Genomic DNA, 16,998 nt, shown 5'->3' on the forward strand with positions numbered 1-16,998 from the left:
AAAGCCCATTAACACTCCCCATACCCACCCTTTAATTAAAGCCCTGCATGTTTGGCTTTGAAGAAAATGAAGAAAACACTTGCTAACACTCTAATGCAGTCATGTTGTCTGTCTACACATCAGTGCATTTGTAGCTAGTAAAGTCTGTTGAGCATATATCCAATAAACGTAACTGTAATCTGTTACAGATACTGAGAAAAAAATGTGTAATTAAATTACAGTTACTTATGAAAATATTAATGATTGCATCTGAATATTTTCTGTAAAAAGCTTTATATATGTTGAATAATATTAATATATTATTAATATATTAAGGCTTTGCCTGTTTTTTATGTGCATGAAGGCTTTGCCTGTTTTTTATGTACATGATGCATTCTGCCATTTAAAGGCCTTTTAGTAAAGCAATGCTATTCTGATGCTTTTGATTGGTTCTCTTGTTTGGATTTGCAGTGCACCACGTCTGTCAATTACATCAATCCACAATGCTGCTGATCGCTTTAGGCTACAACCTGTCTGAGAGTTGATTAACTGATTAACAGTTGAAAACATCCAATAGAAATTTAGAAAAGCAATCAAAAACTAATCAAATGTAATCAGTTACATTACTTCAATAAAGTAATTGAAATAGTTACACTACTTATTACATTTTAAATAGGGTAGCTTGTAATCTGTAACCTGTTACATTTCTAAAGTAACCTTCCCAACACTGTTCATAACCTATCGTTTTAATATCATGTAAGTTTCTCGTATACAACAAAGAGGCTAAATAGACTTTTAGCCGAAGTCTCCTGCTTTTTTAGATGTTTCTCCTGAGAAATGATCATAGCAATCCCTCATGTCTCAAAAAATATCTCAGCCTGTGCTCATATTTACCAAGATGCAACCCAGAGTAAATCTGTATTGCTTAGAGGTTGCTCTTTCAAAGGCGATCTCAGATACATTTCATTTATGTATGACCATTGTCTCAGATGTTTCTCCTAAAACACCTTAATTGCAGACAATTCATTAGAAAAAAGACAAGTCACAATTAATATCTCCTTAAAGGAATCGTTCACCTAAAGTTTGCTGAAAATGTACTTGCACTCAGGCCATCTAATATGTAGATGAGTTTGTTTCTTTTGAAAACTTGAAGTTGAAAGCGGTTTAAATATGGATTTGTTTCTTACAAACATGTAGCTTTTCGCTTCACAAGCTGTTAATTGATGGACTGGACTCTGTGGATTATTTGTGTATTATTGTGATGTTTTTATCAGCTGTTTGGATTCTCATTCTGACGGCACCCATTCACTGCAGAGGATCCATTGGTGAGCAAGTGATGTAATGTTAAATTTCTCCAAATCTGTTCCGATGGACAAACAAATTAAGTGTGTGTAAATTTTCCACAAATTAAAATTTTCGGATGAACTATTCCTTTAACATCTGAGTTGTTTCTCCTGTACACCAATGTGAATCAGATGGAGTCTCCTGATTGCCAATAAGATCAATCTTTAACTTGGTTTTTAGTCATTCCAAATAAATAGTGCTTTAGATGGTGAGAAGTTATACATTGACAACAAAACAGGTTTTTGAGCTGCTTCGAGGTGCATCTGCTTGTAATTGTGAGTTTGTAACTGCAACTTCTCTGTATTATCATGAATGATGCCATGGCTGTCACTGCTGAAAGATTTGGATTCGGATTGTGCCAGAAACAAAGCCGATGAAACTGAAAAATGTGTGAGCCGATGAATATACAGAAGAATGTGTATTTGCTTGTTTCTGTCAGTGTAAAGTCAAGTGATATGTGAGCTGTGATTTGTAAACCTGCTTTACATTATGTAGCTGATGTTTTTTGAGGGCTGGTGGACATCATTTAAACGTATGCTTTAAAATGCTTCTGATGGTATTTCCTCAGATGCCATAATGCAATTAAAATGCTCTTATAGCAGAAGTGTGTCTATTTTTCAGTGTTAAAATACTTTTTCCTGTCCAGCTTAATATGCAGAGACTATAAGTAAGCCATTTGTAGATTGATTCCCCTGAAAAATGTAAGCACTGTGCATGGCTCTGTGGTGCTATCAAAACATTGCTCTGTTTGTTTGAGCATCCCGACCAGCATGACACAGCAACATTGGCTCAACCAATGGCATGAGTTGGGGGCGGGACTATCAGAAATTAAATGCATTACATGCTTTAACTTTAAAGTCAAAAGGGAGAATTATATAACATGCAATGACGTAGTTGTGACATAACACTTCATTCCTTACCCTTTTGGGTTTTATTGATTATGCTAATTGATTAATTGATGAGATTCATCAGTGGGCGGAGCTCACAAGGGAATCCACACAGATCACAAATCCCCCATGATGCAAGGGTTTATTTGCAGGGGTGGAGAGATTAAACAAAGCCTTAACATGACTCAGCATTAGGTCAGTGAGTTTACCTGGGAGAGAATTGTCTTGTCTGCCTCGTTTTCTTTTTCTCTCTTTCCTTCCATTCCTTTTTTATCTCTGTCTGTGAAAGAGGTCAGGTAATTGTCGCCGCTGAAGAAGTGCCCTAGTCTCTGAGTTGGAGTATGTGTGTAGTTGTGCTCCCAAGTGTGTTTTCATATGTTTCAATGAGAAAACGTTAGAAAAGGGGCTGGGGGGTGGTGAGGAGGAGACAGATAAATGGAATGAGAGATGGAGGTGTCGACCCATTACTAGGCCATTGTCTGCCTGGTGTCTGCGGACTCGTCACAGAGCTGCCGATGCTCCGATTGGCTGTCTGAGTGTGCCCACCCTTCATCCCTGACTCTCCCCTCACAGGACACGTCAGTCTCTTTGCTGCTTTATGTGCCACCACACACACTAAAAAGCTTAAAATCATCATGTAGTTGACATGAAATTTCAAGCAGTGTCATGTGACATGATATAATTCATCTAAAACTTTTTTTGAACAGCATTTCTTCTATTTGGTCAGTAACATATTTTAAAGAAATTCATACTTTTATTCAGCAAGGATTCATTAACTAACAGTAAAGACATTTATAATGTTACAAAAGATTTCTATTTAAAAAATGCTGTTCTTTTGAACTTTATATTCATAAAATAATCCTGAAAAAAATTGTATCGTAGTTTCCACAAAAATATTAAGCAGCACAACTGTTTTCAACATTAATAATAATAAGAGATATTTCTTGAGCAGCAAATCAGCATACTAGACTGATTTCTGAAGAATCATGTGACACTGAAGACTGGAGTAATGATGCTGAAAATTCAGCTTTGCCATCACAGGAATAAAATACATTTTAAAATATATTAAAATAGAAAACAATTGGAATAATGTCACAATATTACTGTTTTTACTATATTTTTGAGCAAGACTCATTTCAAAAACATTAAATATATTAACAAACACAAACATTTGGTCAGTGGTGTACATGCACTTTTTATGGTATTGTATTGAGAGACTACATACAATATTTGTACTTTAAGAAAATACTTTTTTTCAGGTCACAGGACCTTTGATAATGCAATAGTGATTAAAAATGATCAGTTACAGGACCTGAGAGAAACACTTCCTCTTATGCAGTACATATTGAAGAGTTAAACCTAATATGAGTTAAATCTAAATGTTGAAAAAAGTAGAAATAGTTGTTCTGCAGAAGGTGCAGCTCTTGAATGGATTGACTGAATGTGTGATTTCTCAATTAAGACCAGCACATTTTTGTTTATAATAAGGTGCAAATTCATTATGAATCAATGGAACGTGGTTCCAAAAATCGAAGAGGGAACATGCTTCAGTTTATATAAGTTTTACACTTCATTACTGCTTTCTGCTCGCTCACCTGTACTAAACACCAGAAGTGGGAAACTTTGCAGAAACACACATTAGCAAGGCGTCGTCGTTTGTCTGTGTCCTAGTCAATCAAAAAGTGCTTTTTTGCAGAACCGCCTATTTCTGTGCTCTCTGCATGGTACGTTCAGCAGTTAGGATTTGGACGTGTTGTGTTGGGCCATAGGGGTGTTGAGGTGTTGCCTCCCATGGGCTCCACCCCTGCTGAGGTGTTAGCGGAGGTGCTTAATCTGCTTGATGGGATGTTGAGCGTAAACACTTCTCCTTCGATTAGAGATCTGTGCGTGTTGACAGCAGAAACCGCAGCAAGCATCAGCCCGAACTGTCGGCTCACTGCCGGGTCATATCAACAACAGCTCAGAGGCAGGAAGTGTGTCAGCTTGAAGCTAACTAGCTGTCCACCTCTTTAACAAGCCCGTCCCCCTCACACCTTCACTGTCACCCTATATACACCCTGTTAGCCTTGCAAACGGCCGCAACACACACACAGCCACCTAAAAACATTATCACCTCAAATCACACTCGTTTTCTTACTGTTCTTGGATGGTTTGCATTTATAATGCTACTGATGGACACAGTGAGTCTCAATCACTTATAATTGTGTGGATTATTTCATGAAAATGTTTGTATGAGACCCACTTTGTTATTTTAAAGTGGCCTTTCATGAAGTGAAGTGAAGTGATATGGTGACCCATACTTGGAATTAGTGCTCTGCATTTAACCCATCCAAAGTGCACACACACAGCAGTGAACACACACCGTGAACACACACCCGGAACACACGGTGAGATCTAAACTTTAACCTTTGAATCTGTCATTCTTCCATCTCATTTACCTTCAGGGGTCTCCCTCCATCCATCTGTCTCTCTTTTCTCGCATTTTTCCCTCTTCCTGTAGATGTAGTGCTCTTTGGGAGCATGTCCACTAGATAAAACGGTAGTGAAACATAACTTTTTGTTTGCTCCAGAGTGTTTATGGATGTTTTCATGATGAGTTGGCTCCATGTTTGTCTACTGTGATGGTCCTTTTCTTCACAGTAAGCCAAAACCGACACTCTTTGATAGAAAAAAGAAACAAACAACGAATAAAATACTAGTGAAGTATTTATGCCTCTATAATTTTGGTGTATATCTATCTGCATGTGTGTGTGATTTGTGTTTGTGGCATGAGTATGTGCACTAGTATGTTCACTGAATATTTTACTGTCTGGATAGATTTTCGGTTTTGAGTAGATGTAGAAATAGAAAAACAAAACATTCTTAAACGTAGTTCTCACTGTCCTCATAGCCACAGTTGCCCAATGTGGGTTGTGTGTGTGTTTTTTGTGGGAAATAACATGGATATTTTTAGTTTGTGCTGTATGTCTCCAAGAGCACAAGCCAAGTTTATTAAATCACACACTCCGAGGTAGCGCAAAACATAAAGCAGATACCCACGATCATCTTCTGGCAGAGAACAGTCACTTGCTGTCTATCTGAATTCAATGCATTCAAGTGTGTGTGAGTGAAAGAGAGAGAAATATTGTGTTTATTTTAGTGTCCCTACTTACGTCTGTCTTCTGTACAAACTCATAGCAGCAATGAAAGCTTGTTTCATAAGCCAGCTCTTCTTAAACCTCCTTATTTAACCTCTGCTTAGTATCATTAACAGAATTCAACTTTTTAGTAGTCTTTTGCTGTTTGAACAACCCTTAACCTATGTATTAAACTTCAATGTGTATTGCTGGATTTCATATTTGGATATATTTGTCTGATCTCTACTGACTCAATGGGTTCGTTATGTGTGTATGTTGTCTTTTTCAGATATGGACGAGTGTGAAAATGACTACAATGGTGGATGTGTTCACGACTGCATCAATATACCCGGGAACTACAGGTGCACATGCTACGACGGATTCATGCTGGCAGATGATGGGCACAACTGTCTCGGTAAGTTGCTAGATAGAAATATACGCACACAGTTGCCTCTCCTGATGGACTTACAGATGAGGTAGTGCCTCGTCATCTCTTTGCCCGGCTAATGACCTTTGTAACGACCCCCCTTCGCAAACATAAACAAATCTGCCGCAGCGATCTCTGCGCAGCGCCTCGGAAAAGGCCAGCCGAGCTGCGTCTAGCGCCAGTATTCCATCCACGTTGTGACAGGAGCGCGCCAACAGGAACCTCGTGATTATTTTCATCTCTTAAAAATGTCACCCAAATGTCACCAGTGGCGCAATCGCGTCCAATTCCCAGAAATCGGCAGTCAGGTCCGATGTTTATGTTAGCGGTTAAAAATGGAAGTAGGGGAAGAAAAGGCTGAGAGAAAATTAATAACTTGCCATCTCATATTTATTGGAATAGTTCAAAGATGAAATTCCATGACCCGGAGAGTTAGGGCCGGGTCTCATGGTTTTGCTGGATTGCTGTGGGGATTCAGGAATTCGTTAAAAAGTGTGTTTTTTGTAGCTTACCCCACTTAAGTGAGTGCAGATGTGTCTTTGGTTGAAAGCGACTTATCAACCTGAAGTGTGGTGGCTTTATGGTGTCATGGTGACTACGTATTACAGTCCAAACATCAATGTTGCAAGAGATAAAGAGAGAGAGAAGACAGCGCTGGTGTGCGTCTGAGCAGCTGGGTGAAGAACTTGAGCTGCACTCATCTCATCTCCTCTCTGCTCTCATAATCCAAAGCAAATATGTGCGCCGAGCCGAGTTTCAGGATGCTGAGGTCATCATTTTTCATTAGCTGCTGTAATGATGATGGATCCCAGGACATCAGGGCTCAGACCTTCAGAGACCTTTAGCACCTCCTCCGTCTTGCTACATCAACTTGCACAATTCCTTTATATGGTTTTCCCTAATTTGTGTCTCTTTCAAAACAACTGAGGCGGTACAATGGTGACATCAGATAATAGTAATACCATGGTAATTACTTAGATATCACAAAAGGTGAAGTGTGTCATTTCCAATCCGATCTTGTGAGAATATGTAAACACTGCACTAGTTGGGAATTCCAAAAGAATTTGTACGATCTGACTGGTACAAAAACGTATGATTTAAAACGTCACCATGGAGGGCCACCCCTAGTTGGCGATTTTGTATGAATTTGTGCGATCTGATAGTATGATTTGTAGGTATACCATGACCCCACCCCTATAGCTGGCAATTTCATATGGATTTGTATGATCCAACTGGTCTAAAAATGTATGATTTAAAGATAAAACTTAACCATGATGGTCCACCCCTAACCCTACCCATAGTTGGACTTAATTTGTATGAATTTGCACAATCCGACTGGTATGAAAACATACAAATTGTAGGTAAATTGTCACAGTGAAGATCCCCCCTAAACCGCACCCCTAACTGATAATTTCATATAATTTTATATGGCCTGATTGGCACAAAAACATACAATTTGCAGGTAAAACGTCATCATAAAGGTCCACCCCTAACCCCACCCCTAATTGGCAATATCATATGAATTTGTACGATCTGACTGGTATGAAAGCATACAGACAAATTCATTTAAAAAAAAATCGCAACCAATTTACTTAAATACTTATAAATTATCATGAGACTCTTGGTCATTTCTGTACCACTAGAAATGCACCAAATAAACTGAGAAAGTAACGAATGTTTGCACTATCTCTGTTGTCCTCCATTGCTGGATCAAACAAACAGTCCTGCTCTTAATTTTATCACAGTAGCACTAATAAAGTCTGTCTTTGTTAAGCAGTCTAATGCATCCTTGTTATTCTGATCAAAACCACTTGTTGAACTAAATGCTTTCATAGATAGAAACTTCCCACTGTTGAACTATTGGGCCAGAAACAAGCAAGGTGCTCTTAAGTTATTTCTTTGAATACTATGGTACAACCATGGAACCATACCTATAAAACCAAGGTATTACTACAATACAATGTCTAAAAACTGTGATAATACTGAATTCTTTCAAAAGCAGTCCTTCATTTTTCACTTTCTCAAACTTTTCTTTTTATCCTCCTCCTTAAAATCTCTCTCTCTTTCTTTCTCCCATCATATCTTTGCACTCTCCCTCTCTCTGTATTTTCTTGGTTATCTTGGCTGTGGGTCTCTTTGGAGTAACTCCAGGCTGTTTCCCTAGAGGCGATAGACTTGCCTTCTATTTGACATCTTTATTGTGGAATGTCTCAAATACAAGTCTAAATGATGGCTCTGGGAACTAAGACAAGGCCGTAGAGAGCCATCAGCAGCACTGAGGGGGCTCTCCTGTTCGAAACCCCCTTCTTCTGCTGTTCTTGTTATGTCTTTCCGTCCGCTTCCAGTTTTCTGTGTCTGACTCGCTACATTTCTCTTCATTTCTTTCCGTCCTTTCTGTCTTGTCTTCTCTCCTGGATTTAATCTGGTTCTGTCTGTCTTTGTCTCAGTCCTCTCCTCCACCTCTACCTAGAAATAGATTGACACAGAAAAAGTCAATAATTTTAGCATTTTTCTCTCCCTGTCCTCTTCTTTGCCTTGCATGCAGTCTTTTTTTTAAGTTACTTTAATCTTCATTCGAGAGGTTCAATATAGCATTTTTGGCATAAAGTTTATTACCACATACAATGATTCCAATAAGTCTCTGTTTTTATACAAGGGCTAAAATTGTCTTTCGGTAGATGAAACACTTCCTTGTCATCATATGGCGCTTCGTCATGTTTCCTGTTACTCTCTCCTGTCTGCTTAATGCTGATGCTTCTCATTCACACATCATCTGTGTGTGTGTGTGTGTGTGTGTGTGTGTGTGTTTGTTTGCTCTTTCGAAACATTATTCATTCTCATTGGCGCTTTAACGTCATATGATGTGTTCTCATAGCACCCTCATTGGCATCTGTGCACATTATGGCAAGTTCAGATGGAAGTGAAACCACTAGAACTATTGACTTTCTTGAAAGGTTAAATGAATCATGTTTATGATGACCTTTTCCTGTAATCTCTTTTTTGTGTTTTTGACATTCTCTTTCTATTACATTTTCTCCTTGCGTAACCTTTTCCGAGATAATTAATGACTTCTTTTAACTAGATTTTTTTACATTTCCTGATGGAAATGTGATTAGTTCATACAAAACTCTCCATCACATGGGTGTTGTGGGTGATTGTCAAAATGTTGTTGTTTAGGTTATTAGTGTTATAATTGCTTGCTAGAGTGTTGTAAGCATGTTAGTTAATAAGCATGAAACAAATAAAGTTTAAAGGTATTAAATAATTTATAATAATGTCATAATCGCGCAAGCTGCATTTGAGATTTTTTTTTCCTGATACATAAATGGTCTTCTATAAATCTTATCTATAAAAAAAATGACATTGTTTGAAGGGCTAAACATCATATTTCAGCAACAAATTATCAGAAATTGTCTGACTTGTATTCACTGTACTTGGGCTTTGTTTATGTTTTCAGGTACCAGTAAAAGTTGTATTCAACTCAGTTTTAAATCCATTCCACAGATACCCAACCCGCCCAAGCAAGAGTAAAGCACATGAGCAATAGCAATAGTGATGCTTGCCTTAGTGTGGCTTGTGCCACTGATTATGTTCTGAATAAACACACACACACGCACACACTCACAGAGTGTGTTCAAACAAACCTACTGAGCGCTAACCAAACCGCGAGCTCTTTGAAACGGTACGGAAATCAGTGCTGTGGCTTGTTTGCCTGGCTGATCTTGTGTAGGAAGTCGTTTCAGATCTCCACATGTTAACAAGTTAAAGCTTTAATTGATTTAAGATTGGCTAATGGAGAGCTGATTAAAGAGCAATTTACTGCAGTTCCTCTGTCTTTTTCATTTCCATTCTTATTTGTTTTTCTTCTCCGTGCAGGCAGCTGGACTCAATGTGTTGATCATTTGGCTCTTTTTTTTTTTATGAATGCCTGCACTGCCGCTGCTGTTTATTTATCTTTTGGCTGCTTTTCCCTTCTCGCTCCAACATCAGAATGGGAGGAGAAAACTCATGTAGTTACAATTACAACAGGGGTGATGTTGTAACTGAGGTCACTTTAAACAAGATAAATCTCAGTACCGTTCTGTTGAATTATTTCTCTTCGCTTCTGTTTTGGTCTGTTCTGTTTGTGTCGCTTCACTTTTTTTCTGTTCTTCGCATCTTTATTTCAATTCTCTTCTGGTCACTTCTTTTGACTTAATTTCACTTAGGTTTTTTTTTTGCTTTACTTTACTTATCTTCACTTTTTGTCACTTCTGTTCTGTTCTAATGTCAGATCTGTTTTGTTCTGTTCTGTTTGCTTCATTTCACTTCACTTCTGTTTACTTCACATTGCTTCTTTTCTCTTAAGTTTCTGTTTACTTCACTTCTATTCTGTTCACATCTGTTGAGTTCTTTTCACTTCACTTCACTTCACTTCACTTCACTTCTGTCCAGTTCTTTTCGGTTTTGTTCAGTTGTCGGTTCACTTGACTCTTTTTTTGTTTTTGTTCACATCCCGGGATTGATCCTGAGATAGCGACCTACTAATTTCGTTGACAAATAATTTTCATCATAATTTTCGTCAACTTTTTTTTTCACGAGACGATGACGAACTAAAACTCGTTTTGAATGACAGAAACTATGATGAAAATCTACTGACATTTTCGTCAACGAATAAAAACGAGACGAAAATTTTAGGGAGGGACGATTTGGGAAGAGATTCGTTCAGAACAAATCTGCTGCGTAGTTAGATGCGTACATATGTACCGGCGAGACATAAGCTAACATACACTTGCTGCACGTCTCATAAAACGTACAAAAACGTCTCATGAATGGAGAAATACACACAAAATGATGTCGAATTGTCTGTTTTGACGAGTATTCACGTAAACACACTCGGTTATGTCTTATGTGAACATAAACAGTTGGGAGAATATTGGACGTGTATTAGTACATTGCATCCGGTTTTAAAGGGACAGCATCCTAATTTAGTTGCTATTGTCTGTGGCATTGATGTTAATCAAGCAACAAAAGAAAGACAGAAAATCACTCACTGCTCTTGACTGGAAAAACTTTAGTAGCCCTAAAGACTAATCTAAATTTATTTATAGAAATAAATATGTCTGCTTGAAAGAATGAAGAATGTGGTAAACAAGTTGTTATAAAGAATGCATAATTAGCCTATATAACCATTTGTATTTCATTGAGAAGAAGACCATGTTCTTGTTCTTTATGAGAAGTGGTTTTATTTCATTTTTACATAAAGGCATGTTGTGTGTCACCGCAGTTAAATCGGTGTCTATCACGATAAAACCTTAATATCAAACCTAGTGAATTTGGAAACCCATTAGATTTTAGCCGACTAAATTTACTGTAGATTTAGTTGACTAAAACTAGACTAAAACTAAAAAAAAATTCAGATGACTAAAATATGACTAAAACTAAATGGCATTTTAGTCAAAAGACTATGACTAAAGCTAAATCAAAATTCGCTGTCAAAATGAACACTGCGACCTAATAACATTGCCTCCTCACTGAAGCTGAGATCGTTCGTCAGCTTAGTGGAAAGGTATGCGATGCGCTAGTGTATGATCATTACATATCACATCCTGATGTCACGTGGATCTTTACAGGATGTGTTTGAATGCACGCACATATTCCAGAAAATCAGTTTGAACAAACCAACACATTATCAGTGTATTTTCCCCGAATCTCTGTGTGAAAGGGGTTTATTTTCCTGTTCTATTTACCTTACTTCTGTTCTCCTCTGTTCTTATCTTTTCTGTTCCATTTTGTATAGTCCTGTTTACTGCTGAACTTCTATTGTTTCTGTTCTGTTCCATTCAGTTTATTTCTCTTCAACTCACTTCAGTTCAGTCCTCTCCTCTTACTCTTTGATTCTTGTGCCTTCTCTTTTATTCTGCCCTGAATTTCTCTCTGTTTCCTCCTCCCTCATCTTCTCTCTCTCTCTCTCCCTTTCTTTTTCTCGCTGTTGTGTCATGTCATCTTAGATCTCCTCCAAATTAAAGTTTACACTAGAGCAATCAAACAAAACAAAAGCATTCTAGTTTAAACTCGCAGACCGGGATGCCAGGGCTCTTGTTTAAATTTTGGCAGAGAGGGCCTTAATTGAGAGATGACAGCTGAAATGTTATTTTTTTTCCCTCCTTTTAAAGCAAGAGAGGGCTGTCACACTGATGATATCTGTTTCCATTCCCACATTAAACACGGCGCACAACATGCTTGCAGCTATAGAGTCACTCGAGACAGAGGCAGCCAGCATGTCTTCCCCAAACCCTCCTGGAGTTTTTGATTATGTTACGGTTATCATTTGTATCATTTTTTATTTGGTCTGTCTCATATACTTCTCCTGAAAATCCTTTGGAAATGCAGTCACAAATTACACAGGTGTCAACATACACCACTGTTGAAAAGTTTGGGGTCAGTAAGGAATTAATACTTTTATTCTGTAAGGATGCATTAAAATTGACCAAAAAGTGACAGTAAAGACATTTATAATATTGCAGAAGATTTCCTTTCTAGAAGACTTTCTGTTCTTCAAATAATCCTGAAAATGAAAATTATTTCCACAAAAGCATTAAGCAGCACAACTGTTTTGAACACTCGTGATAATAAATGTTTCTTGATCATCAAATCAACATTTTAGGATTTTTCTTAAGTATAAGACTGGAGTAATTGCTAAATTAAATGTTTAAATATATTAAAATAGAAAACAGCTGTTTTAAATAGTAATATTTCACAATGTTACCGTTTTCACTGTATTTTTGATCAAATAAATGCAATATCGGTGAGATTAAAAATCTTACTGACTCAAAATTTTAGAATGGCAGTGTAGGTTATAACATTATAAAATTACTGTGCATTATATACTTTGAATTCCATAAATAGAAGAATTTGATGACAGATATTTAAGTCTCTGACTTTGAGATTCCTTTAAAACTTTTTATATTAAATCAATGCAAAATAGAAGCATTTTCACAAGTAATCTCAGACTTTTAAACCCTACTGCGTAGTACAAAAACCTTTTGGTTCCTAGGGCAGACAGGGATGCCTCTATGGACAAGGACATAAAGACCCCCTCTCTCGATGGGTACAGTAGTTAATAGGACAGTAAAGGCCTTGCTGTCTTGGCTGCGTTAACGAGACGCCCTGCAGATGCTAAAATAAGAGTTATGTCGCCAGGTAATGCCGGAGCCACATAATAAACCACTGTGACCAATTTAAACTGTGGTTGTGTCTGCATGTTGTGGATGAGATTATGTGTATGTGTATGTCCTACATTCATACATGTCTTTCAGCTGATGCGTATTATCGTAATTTATTCAAAAGAAAATAGAGAATAAATAGCATGTCCAGACTTTAGCAAAGAAGTTAGCCCAAATAAAGTGTACACACCAACAAGATCCACTCAGGACACAAAAGCCCGAGTTCATTAGACAGTTAGTCTCCTTTAGCCCAGTAGTCTTAGCTCGTAAGCTACACAGGAGATGATAGTGAAGTCATTGGGCCGGATAGTGTTCTTTTATGCCGCCACGTACAGGCGCTAACGGCTGTAAAGGTCTTTACGCACACAAAGAGCTTGTGAAACTTGCTGCCTCTCAACGCACTCCAAACAGACAGGGCAGTAAACATAAACACACGTCCACATTAGCTGCAGTGCCGTTATCAAAAGACATGTAAATGTGACTCGGTGTGGAAACGTGTTTCCAAAAAAAAAGCGTGTTTGTGAGTGCAGTGATGATAATTCACATATGACAGTGGAGGAAACTGGCATGTTGTTTCCACACCTCATTTACAGAAGCTTTGATGCTCATTCAGCCTTCCCGTTTAAAACATTCAATGCGAGTTTTGTAAGTGGCTTGTAAACAATAGAACCGGATTATACTAAAACAAGACTGATGGAAACGTATACCTACAAACAATTTGCCATGTATCTATTCATAAATGTCACACAATTATTTTCTATATTCTTTCTAAATGTAACTTTTATTGAAGCTGTTACTATATTGTTTTTTTTCTACAATGCATTTTATAAAAATATGCAGAAGTTGTCTTTGTTCTTCACTTGTTCAATATTGTTGTGCTGTATCATTTCCCCACTTAAAGTTTAGGGCATGCATCCTTTTTTTAGTTCTGTTTTGTTTCATTTGGGTTTTTACTTTTGTTTATTTTGTTTTTTTCATTTGTTTTTTTTGTTTTTTTTCATTTGGTTCCATGTTGGTTTTTGTTTTGTTTGGGTTTTGTTGTTTTTGTTTGATTTAATTTGTTTTGCTGTGTTTTGTTTGGTTTCATTTTGGACTTTGTTATTTTGGGTGGGGGGGGGTGATTTGGGTTTGTTTTAGTTTGGTTTTGTTTAGTTTTGTTTGCTTTTGTTTGGGGATTTTTTTTGTTTTTGTTTTTATTTTGGGTTGCTTTGGTTTTGTTTTGTTTCATTTGGTTTTTGTCTTTTATTTGTTTTTTTTGTTTGTTTTTTTATTTTTGTTTGTTTTGGTTTTGATTGGTTTCATTTTGTTTTTGCCTTTTGTTTGTTTTATTTTTGCTTTTTGTTTCGTTTGGTTTTGCTTGTTTTTTGTTTGGGTTTGTTTTGCCTTGTTTTTTATATTTAATTTTTGTTGTGTTTTGTTTGGTTTGGTTTCATTTGGTCTTTGATTTTGGGGGGGGGTTGATTTGAGTTTGCTGTTTTAATTTGTAAGGAATATGGACCTGTTTTGTTGTGTTTTCTCCCATGTGCTCCCCGTGACCCAGTTTTTCCCTCTCGTTGAGTAGTCATTTGTTTCACCTGTGTCCCGTTAATTACCCCTCATTAAGCCCTTTATTTAAAGTGTTGTCTGTTTCCTGATTCCTTTGTCCGGTGTCGTCTGTATTATGTGCTACATGTGTGTTCCTGCCAAGCCCTGTGTTACCCCTTGTTTTGGACTATTAAAGACTGTTATCCTGAATCTCCTTCGTCTCCGCGCTCCTTTGCTCCTCACAGTAGCATCGTGACATAATTTGGTTTTGTTTGCTTTTGTTTGAGGCTTTTTTGTTTGTTTGGTTTAGTTTTGTATGGGGATTTGCTTCTTTTTGTTTTGCTTTGCTTTGTGTTTTTTTAACAAAATACCGGAGTAATACGACCAGCATGTGCATGTTGTCTATTCAAATTACAGCTATGTGAATACCAAGCAAGATCCCCTTTAGTGGTCTTCAAGTATCTATGGTGATTACGGACCTGTAACTTCTAGCCTGAGGTGGGAAAATATGTTGTCATGAACATTCAGCAGTGACGAGTGACAGAAGAGTGGCAGTGGTGTTACTCCAAGATATAATAACACCCCTGAGAGAGAGTTATGGGCTGCCGACTCCACAGAGGCAGGTTGCTGTGTTAAGGCTGCATAAAACTCACTCATGTGTGTTACTGGTCTCCAGTGTCACGCTGTTACTCAAACCAACATACCCACAATGCCATTTATAGAGCTGTCAAAGACAAAGAAATGGGCAAACACACATATAGATTGGACGCACAAGATACTCTCATCCAAACAGATTTTAGTTTAGCCAGAGTATTTAAAAAGTAACGATTTAGCCACTACTGAGGGTCTGGATGTCGGATATTGTTTTAAATTTCTTATTTAAGCTGGAATGATTGGATGTCTGTTTACTAGTTTATTTGTCTGGTAGATGTGTTTGGAAACTCGAATATCAAACTACTCATTTAATCAACATTCTTCAGTAGCTGCATTCTTCAGTAACCATTAGTCTCTGAGAGGAAATCAAGGAAAATCAGCTCCGGATAAACAAACACTGTTGCAAATGCCTGAGCTGAGCCGGCTTTGGTTACGCAGAGAGACAATGCATGGTGGTTTTGCCCAGATCCTTGTGCTTGAATGACTGTGTTTGTGTGCTTTGTAATGACCGTGTGTGTTTGTGTCTCTTTAGATGTGGATGAATGTCTGGACAACAATGGTGGCTGTCAGCAGATCTGTGTGAACACCATGGGCAGCTACGAGTGCCAGTGCAAAGATGGCTTCTTCCTGAGTGACAACCAGCACACCTGTATCCACCGATCGGATGGTGAGTCTCATCCTGTTAATACTGTATTTTTGTCCTGCTTAGATGAGCCAGTCATTTCATTGTTAGCTTGTTTTTGTAGGTTTGCCATGTTGGTCTAAATTCCCGCTCTATTATGTAATTAAATTTGTGCCAAAATGATTGAATGTAACTTTTGGAGTACTGATCAAATTATATTATATTATATTATATTATATTATAACTACGTTTTAAGCTGCAAGTTAAGGTGTAAATGCATAAAAATCTAACTGCATTTTGATAAATTTGTGTCATTTACTGAATTTTTAAAGAATGAAAAGATGATAACAAAAAAGAAAGTTAACTTATGATGTTGGTCTCTCATTATTAAATCATTTGAATTATCAGTATCAGTATTATTATTATTATTATTATTGAAAAAGTAATAATTTAAAACAATTAAAAATAAAATAAATTAACTTATTATAAAAATGAAATTATACACGCTTTAAGATGCAAGTCAGGTATGAATGCATAAAAATATAGAACTGCATAATAAAACTTTTTCAAGGTATATCATAGGTATATTATATTATCATGCATTTTAAGATGTGCAGTTCAGTGCTTTGTTATTATTATAATAAACACTATTTTTGGACTGTTTGTGACATCTTTATGAAAAGTAATGTCCAATGCTTGTGGCACAAATGTAATTCCATACTAAACATCAAATTTGTGATAGTCTGTTACTTTCACTGTTATTGATGATATTACTCGCTGCCTGGTGAAAGATTGTCATGTCCCATTGGGCTATTTTCATATTCTTTTCATGTGTCCATGTGTGCTCTATAATTCTCACTGTGGCTTCAGAACAGCCAATTCAGCGACATCTCACTTCTGTGCTTGTCTTGAACCATGGACAGAGCTGAAGGTCAGAGGTCGAAGTTGAAGGCATGAACGCGCAGGCGGCCAGTGGGCATGTCTTTGTGTGTGCATGGTGCATTCAGTTCAAATGCTTGGTAAAGTCAGTTGTGACGTGTGATTTCATGACGTGTGCATGTGCAGATCATGCGACCCTCTTGTGCTTTCTCATTCCGCCTGTCAGATTTAACTAATGATGCTTCTCCACGTCGAGGCGGATGCATTCCCACACACTACGCAAATCTAAACGATTCACACACATAGTCATGAATGAGAGTGGGTTGCTTCGTTATTGCATCTTTGATGTCTCTCACAATCA

At 37.4% G+C, this 16,998-nt stretch overlaps 1 protein-coding gene across 4 annotated transcripts in view; it reads left to right on the plus strand.

The window, feature by feature from the left end:
* Nucleotides 1–16,998, plus strand: part of scube1 (signal peptide, CUB domain, EGF-like 1) — a 71,382-nt gene that overhangs the window by 4,023 nt on the left and 50,361 nt on the right. For all 4 annotated transcript variants that reach the window (XM_016447472.1, XM_016447473.1, XM_016447474.1 and 1 more), the window contains exons 3-4: nt 5,616–5,741; nt 15,669–15,803. In XM_016447472.1, the coding sequence (XP_016302958.1) occupies nt 5,616–5,741; nt 15,669–15,803 (261 nt within the window). The remainder of the gene's footprint in view (nt 1–5,615; nt 5,742–15,668; nt 15,804–16,998) is intronic.

This window comes from Sinocyclocheilus anshuiensis, unplaced genomic scaffold (genome assembly GCF_001515605.1).
Source record: "Sinocyclocheilus anshuiensis isolate Anshui unplaced genomic scaffold, SAMN03320099.WGS_v1.1 scaffold283, whole genome shotgun sequence".
NCBI classification, from domain to species: Eukaryota; Metazoa; Chordata; class Actinopteri; order Cypriniformes; family Cyprinidae; genus Sinocyclocheilus; species Sinocyclocheilus anshuiensis.